The sequence below is a fragment of the Amaranthus tricolor genome, chromosome 12 (assembly GCF_026212465.1).
Source record: "Amaranthus tricolor cultivar Red isolate AtriRed21 chromosome 12, ASM2621246v1, whole genome shotgun sequence".
In the NCBI taxonomy this organism is placed as follows: Eukaryota; Viridiplantae; Streptophyta; class Magnoliopsida; order Caryophyllales; family Amaranthaceae; genus Amaranthus; species Amaranthus tricolor.
Genome location: NC_080058.1, coordinates 3,343,522 through 3,352,796, shown reverse-complemented (window position 1 = coordinate 3,352,796; position 9,275 = coordinate 3,343,522). Strand labels below are relative to the sequence as shown.

Sequence of the window (9,275 nt, the reverse complement as noted above, 5' to 3'; positions counted from 1 at the left end):
TGGGTTTTTACTAATGGGAGTAAAAACCTTACAAAAAAATTTCCACTCAAAGAAAAATTCCACACCAATGGGAGTGGTCTAAGTGGAAATTTTTAAGACTTCCTCATAAGGGACCAATCATCCAAAATAAATTTTAAAATGAAACTAAAAAAGTAAAAAAAGAGTAGAGTAAAAAAAAGTAAGAGGGAGAAAATAGTGACTAGCGAGGAAATTTTTTGTTTTTTCATTGATGAGATGAATTAGGTTAGTAAATATTTCTACATAAAATTTGATATGGTAGAAACAAAAAGTATAAAGACAGATTAGTGAGGTAAGTTTTTTTAATCGCTATCGAGAGTGATAGATTAGAGTCAACTATAAAAATCAATTAGAGACGAAGCTACATTGGAGAACACCAGGAAAAACATTTTAAACACACGGAGGATTGTATTTTTGATTTGGCCGCCATATTAATTTAAAATATTTAATAGAAAAGTTGATTAAATATTACAAAATTAAATAAATTTATAAGAGGTGGAAGCAGTTGAAATTCGAGTTAAGATTTGTGGTTCAATTTGAGTCAATTAGCAAGCTACAAGCTTTATATTTTGTAATATTTTTTAACTAATTGATGTCTCATTTACTTTGTGCATTCTATCGTACTTATTCAATCTGTAATATCTCTAATTGTGCATAATTAAAAATTATGGAAAGTTGATATTATTGCATTGAGACGAATCAAACAAGATCTCACTTGACTAAGTTTTAACTTATAGATTAATAATAAAATATAAATTAAGAGATAAATAGTATCCAAAAAGCAAAATGAAACATTAATAGTGAATCTGGGGGAGTATTATAATATAACTGACTACTTGTCTTTTTGACCTCTCATGCATGTATCTGAGTAGCTACTGTTAGTATAATACTACGTACTCTATTGATCTTGTAGATGACGTATGTTTGCATGTGTATCTTTGTGTGAATATAGTTTTCTAATTAAGAATATATTTTTAAGGACAATTAACCAAAATTTAATAAAAAGGGAAATACTATTATGTTCATTTGTTTCTTTCAACTTGCAATATTGTTAAAAATACAAATTATTTAAAAAGTGTTGCTTGAAATTGGGCTTGAATTGCACAATCTAATATTTGAGGCCACTTATTTTGGGGGACCCTAGTTAGTCCGCTATCCGGAATACCCCTAGAACCGACACCGTAAAAACTACGCATGCCAGGGTTTTTTTTTATATCGCTAATATATACCTTTAGTATAATATAAAAAACGTGGGAAAGACGATAATTTAATTAGCTAAAACATTCTCAAACTATCTATATTTTTTCAAAGTAATTAATATAAAATAGAAGTGTTTAACTTATAACTTCACTTTTAAAGGAATAATAACTTGATCTTAGAACAAAATATAGATACAACATCAATTCTTATAACATTTAAATTGCAATTTTAAGAATTACAAATATATATTTGAAACTGCAATCGTTTTGATCCATGGTTACCTAGCTTAGTAATTACTAGAACGAAGCTTAATAAAATATTAAATATAAAATGTAAAGATATATATATATATATATAATATAATTAAAAAGTAATACTCACTCCTATTCACTTAATGTGTCCCATTTGACTTTTCACCATTTTTAGGTGGTCAAATGGGACCACATGTAAAAGAAAAAAGTAAAGTATTTTTAAATTTTAATAGGGGTAAAGTGGAATTAATTAGTAGGTGTAAAGGTATGAAAAAGTTAGTAAGGATAAATTGGTAAAATGAGCATACCCAAAATAGAATTGAAAATTTTAAGGTGACTTAATTAAATAAGAAGATAAGACATTTAAGATGAATGCGAGAGAGTACATTATTTAGAGGTAAAATATATATTACGTATTCCCTCTTTTCTTTAATTACTTTTTTTGAAAGAAATGCATACAATGAAAAATATTTAGATTCGATGAAGGCTGAAGCAACTGATCTTGACATGTTGTGCATTTTCTTCGTCCTATTTGATGAGAATGAGGTCTTCTCTCAGTTGAAAAGTATGTACCACTTTTAAAAAAAATTATAAATTTAATTTTCATCTAATTTCTCCCGATCCTTTCCCTCAGTTATTTGATAACTGAAATTGGATGACATTTGATATCGATATTCATATGCCTCAACTTTATCATTTCTTATACTTGTATATAATAACACTTTTGTTCTTTATCATTTCTTATACTCCTATATAATATCACTTTTGTTTGAAGAGCTGAAAAATGATAATATAGATAAATTGAAATTGAATATTATCTTAGTTGGAGAGCTCAAAACAAAAAAAATCTTAAATTTCTTAATAACTAAATAACTAGTGTCCAAGAAAGAAAAAAAGGTTATGGAAAGGTACGGTAGGGAAAAAAAAGGATGGTCTTAATGGGAAAAAAAATAGGGTCAATAGAAGTAAGAGGAGGAACCTTGGTTAAACCCATCAAATACCGGGTCGGATACAACCGGCATTTTGCTAAAAACCGGGCTATGCTGCATGACAGAATGATACTGGCTATTATCATTTGGGTTGGCCCCACTACTAGTACCAATCAAATTGGTCTCATTGCTAATTATGCTATCAAACCCAACTGATGATCCATTTTGACCCGAAAATCCGAAAAAGTCAGGGTTGTTTTCGACCCATTGACTCATATCTAGGCCCATGCTCGTATCCATATCCATACCCATGCCCATACCCATATCCGTAACCATACCCATACCCATACCCATGTTGTAACTTGAAGTAAGATCCGGGGGCAAAGGAGGGAGTTCAACTTCTTTGGTTGTTTCCATGTTCTCAATCGGCTGATAATTGCTATTAGGTTGAGGATAATTATCACCCCAACAAGCCCAAACATTTTGGTCAATGGGGTTAGGTTGTGTTTGTGCCAAAGACGGCCCATTAGCAAAAAAGATTTGGTTGAGATGAGACTGATCATCCGGAGATAAAAAAGATGTGACTGAAGATCCTGGTGGAGAATCTGAATACACAAAGTTAGTTCGAGCCTTAGATGGCCCTCTCATGGACCGTGCAGCTCGGTCATAAGCAAGGGCAGCCTCCTCAGCAGTGTCAAAGGTACCAAGCCAGTGACGTTCCTTTGTAGTAGGGTCCCTTATTTCAGCTGCATAGCGACCCCATGGACGTCTCCTCACCCCCAAATACCTAATACTCGGAGGTGAGTCCTCTTGTGGTTGTTGTTGTTGTTTTCTTTTACTCCTTGGAGAAGGAGTTTTTGTAGGTTTCAAACTCGTATTCACACCCAAATCCATGAAGTAACAATTTTGAATTTTTTATGACAATAATATATATGGTATATGATTGAAGTTGGCTAGTAATAAGTTGCCCAATATAGCAAGTGTTTACCTAGCTAATTTTGGATATAGTGTATGTGTTTCGTTAGGTTGAAGGAGATATAATAGTAGGTATATATGTCATAAATGAGACCTAAGTTTGGTCTTAAACTCTTTGACTTGAAAGTGATTAAGAGAGAAAAAGAAAGCGTATGAGTGTTTTGTGGTGTGAGTTTGTGATTGTGTGGCTTTCAACTTGCTTTAATAAGGGAGGAAGTGTTGTGGCCTACTCAATTAATTAATCAAATCACGTATTCTTCTACTAAAGGTCACACCTTAAGCAATAATTAACAACTAGCTTTGTTTAATCGAAAATGCCAAAAGTTTAAAGGAGTATTTTTTTTAGCTTAAAATATATATTTTATAACACATTTATATGTATTTTTTGAGTGAAAGTTGAAAATAAAAATGATAAAAGACAATGTTAAAATTAAGCGGGAAAGATGAAAATAATATATTGGTAGAGTTTATAAATTGTTCATTAATTGTTGGCTAGTTCAATTGGCTTATTTGATCAACTAGTAGTCTTGGCCTTTGATTAATTAGTTGTTAAGCAACATGTTTAAGCCAATTGTTAAATCAATTGTTATGAAGATGCTTAGTGAAAATTTTTATTGTTGGTTATTAGTTTTTTAAGTGGCCAAAAAGCCAAAAAGCCAAAAAGCATCAATTTTTTTAGCTATCTAAAAAACTATTTGTCAAACACACTGGTAGTTTTCATCTGATATTAACTTAATTTAAGTAAGACCTTTACTTTTTCTAATATTTAGATATTTAGTATTATTTAAATTTGTGTAGTTTTTCTTAATTTTTTCAAGGCTTGTTTCTAGCATTAAACTTTTCCATATATAAAAGTTGTATTTAGTCTAGTCGCTATATATTAGGTACAAATTCAACTCTCAAATGGAAGAGTATCTAATTCTATGTAATTTATTTGCTTTACTTTTTGTATTTTCTTTAAAATGACGTTTTTTAAATTATTATTTTTTTTTCTTACTTCTTTTAGGGTGTAATTTTATCATTTTATTTCAACTAAATCATATTTAAACTTATTATATTAAAAAAATCGAATGTTCTCAATTTGAGTCTAGTTTTCTCTGATAAAATTATATGTTCGATTTTCGTTACCTCTCACATTTGCTCGGCCTAATTATATATTAAAAAACTATTAAGGCTTAAGAAAAGCCTAGTGGCTCTCTAATCTTTCTTACTCTTCTTTCTTACTCCCAAAAGAGAACTTATATTTAATAACAAGATTGAATAAAATTTTATTGAAATTCCATTATAATTTATTTGTAATAGATGCAATTTAGCATTAATAAAGTCTTTTGTAGAACTTCTATTTCATTATTACTAAATTCCATTTTATTGAATTTAAAGCATTATATGGCATTATAACAATATTGTTTTTATCGCTACTATTATTTTTTTTAATTGGCATCTCTTTACCTGGGAGCTTAAATTGATAGAGCGTATTTCTCTTGCCCTTTCTTTCGAGTGGGTACGAATTAATTTGTTCACTGCCTCTTCCCATTCGAACCCTAAATTTATGTAGGATACTAGGCTAATGACATAACCATATTTTTATCAACTGAAACAACTTTGCAAAGTTAAACTTGATAGGTATCATGTAATTTACTTTAAAGTATGAGCTTATTGAGATAATTAATCATGAATTAGCATAGTACTCCTAGTTGATATATTTTTATCCATGGGGATTTTCTAGACTATCTGAATTGTAAATTTAACCTTTTTTTAAATTAAAAAGTACAGTTCAATTCTTTTACTTTTTAATGGAAAATTTGATTTGAAAAGTATGAACTTTGTCTTATTTGCTTTTAAAGGTTCGAACTTTCATTTATTTTTTAAAGGCTCGAATTTCAGGATATATCTGCATTTAAAGGTTCCTCCGATTTTGGTAACCTGTAATATCAGGTTACCTCCTTCTTCCCTTTGTTTTCTTCATCTGATTTTTCTACTCAGCCAAGTGTTCTTCATCCCTCAACAATGGCATCTGATTTTTCTCGTTTGAGATCTTTTATTAAGAAACCACCCGAGCCTCTTCGACGTGCTGTTGCTGATTCTCTTTCCTTTTCTTCTTCTTCGTCGTTTTTTTATTCTATTTCTGCTCTTTCTTCTCATCATCTTTCTAGTAGTCCTTCTGTTCATGCTTCTGAAGCCTCTCGTACTCTTGGGGTTTGTTTTCTTCTCTTTTTTTGTCTGCATTTTCATTTTTGTTGCTCCAATTTTGAGCCCAATGTGAATGATTAAATTTGAAAAAAATGATTCTTTTTAATTCATTTTTGTTGTTCCGATTGATACATTTGTTCATTTTGTTTAATTTAATTGGATGAAAACTTCCTTCTGGAGTTGCAAGAGAGTACCCAGGGAATAATTTCAATTGATGGTAGCTGGGGATTTATTCGTTAAGATTTTTTTTGCTTTGTGTGCTCCTTCCATTTCCGTTGCCAGATTTTTGGTTATTATTCTACATGGTTTTGTGAAGTAGGTTGAAAACTCAAGCAACCAGGAGCAACACGCATACAATGAGCATTCAGATTCGATTTCACAAAATTAGGGCTCCAATTTCTAAAAGTTAGGTTTTTTTTTTTTCTTAAAATTCCCAATTCTACTCCAATTTTAATTTGCGTACAAAAATCTAATCAAGTTCATCTTATAGAAGTCAACATCCTTCTAAAATTCACTTCTTTTCATCTTCGTCATACAATTAAGAACTCGAAAAATCTAATCAAATTTTATTGGTGAGAAAACAACCCAAATCTACAATAATCAAGACATACCTAAAAAAATGAGGAGTTTTCTTACTATCATCCCCAAATTCAGACCCAAGATAATGCCTTTCTAGCAAAGAAAAACGAAGTAGTCATTGATGAGGTAGAAGCAACTTGTTTTTAAAGAAGAAGAAACTTGCTTAACAGGTTAAAGGTAAAAAGGACCTTTAAAAGCAGAGGTACCCTAAAGTTCGAGCCTTTAAAAAATAAACGAAAGTTCGAACCTTTAAAAGCAAATAAGACAAAGTTCATACATTTCAAATCAAATTTTCCTTTTAAGAATCTTAAAGATTATAAACTTTAAAGTGAAGCGAATGGTATGAACTACAATATTGCGAAATTAGGCTCAGACTTGCCTTAGTCATGATGCAAATTATCAGATTAAAGACTTTATTAATGCTGAATTGCATAACATATATATAACACAAATTAATTCTAGTTGAATTGGCTCCCTAGCTATATACATGCAAAATTAAATTTTTGATAATTATATACTAAAATCTTGAATTAGTAGTAAATTAAGTGATTAATTGATAAGAGCAATCCACTTAAGATCACGCCAATAGGCATGTGCTTTCCTACACTAGCTCTCAATGATATTAGTAAAATATGCTTAGCTAATCATAGGGTTTACGTTAGAAATCCACCTGCTAATAATAATTAACCCCAACATATATATTGTATGATGTATAAATTATGATCATAATAGTATGATCATAGTTATGGGTCCAATGTCTCGTAAAATCATAATTTGGAGGAGAGGTAGCAGACAGATCATATTCGTACCCAATCGAGAGGGCAAAAAATACACACAATTAATTTAAATCCTGCAAATTGAGAGATGACTAGCAATAGTATGAGAGAAGTTACCACCAAAACACAAAACAAGTTGGGGTAAGATTGTCCTGTTCGAAAAAATTAGATTAATAAATAACATGAATATAATAAGAAAGTAAAATTAAAAAAAATACACACTAACTCCTATTCAACTTAGGTGTCCCATTTACTTTTGATACAATTCATTTATCATTCTTAAATTGTATTTTATTATTAATTTATAAGTTAAAACATAGTCATTTGCGATCTTATTTGATTCGTTTTAATGTAAAGTTTATTAATATCAACTTTTTATAATTTTTAATTATACATAATTAAATATATAATTAAAAATTAATAAGTGTATTATATAGAGTGCGTAAAGTAAATGAGACATTTAGATGAATATGATGGAGTATAACAGAAAGAAGTAATCATAATAGCATGCAAGAAAAAAAATTCTTAGTTATTGTTAAGAAAAATCCAGATTAGATTGATCTTAATTCCACCTTATGATTGTTGGAAGCATGGGATCAACTACCAATAATCATTTCTAATCATGATCCTGATGATCATATGATCCCATCATGATCACCAATCATGTATGTATCAATACATTCATGAATTAATTAGCATGATAATATTTATTTGGGAATATCAACCTTAATTGATTAAGAATTAAGTATGCTTATTACTTGATTAATGTATTATTTATAGTACCATAATCAAGATTTTCTGATTGATTAGAAGATACAATCAAATGATGGCAATTATCATGCGTTTTGATGAGGATGATTTTTCTATTGTAAAGTTAAATCTTGAGTCTTGACTGAAATTCAAGTTGAATTTTGGAATTATTTTATAATAATTACTTATTTAAAAAGTAGAAATTAATAAACTTTAAATATTATGCATACACTAAGCAATCATATGACATGTAATAATCATATGAGAATTGAGATTATATTTGATAATTGATAGAACTAGTAAATTAAGACTTTTTTTATATGATTATTAAATCAACTAGCAAATAATAAAAATATTTATTATTTGACCTAAAATACCAAAGCTATTTTCCTAATTGTAGAAGTAAAATATTGGTATTTTCTTTCGGTAGGAACATATGTTTTGTAATAACATCATTGATATACACTTCTACTTAACCTCAAAAATTGTATATAGGGCACTAAATAAAGGGCCACATTATATTGCACTATCACAAAAAAATGTATCTAATTAAATAGCTGGATTCCATAAGAATGTAAATAAAAAAATATTACTAAAGATAAAAAAAATAAGATATAAATATATTAAAAAAGAAGACATTTATATAAAATTCCAGGGATTACTTGCTAATTAAAATTCAAAATTTTAAAATATAAAAGCAAAATTTTTTTAATAGAGACGGACCAAAAAAATGATAAACTTTTAAAGACCGTTAAGAATTATAGCATAAGTAGTCTAGAGTGTATTTGTAGCTATATGAATAGGCCACATGAAATGATGTATCAAAAGTATCAATTCAATGAGTAATGATCATTATATTTTAGAAGTCTTCTCACGCTGCTAGCTAATTTATACCATAATGTATTTAACTACACTATTACTCCTTATCATGTACTTTATTTTTCAAGTTTTGATCAACTATCCACCTGACCACCTTTTATATTGAATCAAATCTTAGCTAACCCCAGACTTTGGTCTTACCATAGTCACGACATATATCATATTTTTTTATAGATAAGATTTAAGTTCGATTTTCATTTATCTTTAGATTTATTTTTTTAAAAAATAATATTTTAGCTAATTATTTTAGTTTTACTTTTGTGACGATAAGTATCATATTTTTAAGATGAGATCTAAATTTGATTCTTATTGACCCTTTAACCTCCTTTAAAAAAATATTAGTTAACTAGAGTAGTCAATAACCTTGGAGCAACTTATAATCCATTAAAAATTTACTATGTGTATTCAATTTATAATTAGTGTATTTTTTTTTTGAGTTGATAATTAGTGTAGTTTAGCACACTTCAATTTATATTTAGTTTGGTACAAAAACATTTATACTTTTAATTCTAGAATTTTAACATTTAAGTATCCACTTATTTAATTAAATTTCATACTTAGTACAATTTAATTTCCCTAATATATAAGTTATATTTAATTTTTAGGCTAATTTTCAATTTAGTTTAGTTCATTTCAATATATTAATAAATCTTAACTTATTCAAAAATTTACACCATAATTAGCCAAGAAAATTATAACTTTTCTAATAAGATAGAAAAATGGGTCCC

General features: G+C 28.7%; 1 protein-coding gene across 1 annotated transcript; it reads right to left on the bottom strand.

The window, feature by feature from the left end:
• Positions 1–2,425: 2,425 nt before the first annotated feature.
• On the bottom strand, positions 2,426–3,292 carry LOC130828444 (ethylene-responsive transcription factor LEP-like). The gene has a single exon (XM_057694436.1). It carries the CDS (start codon positions 3,290–3,292, stop codon positions 2,426–2,428), a length of 867 nt encoding a protein of 288 aa, XP_057550419.1.
• Positions 3,293–9,275: the final 5,983 nt, after the last annotated feature.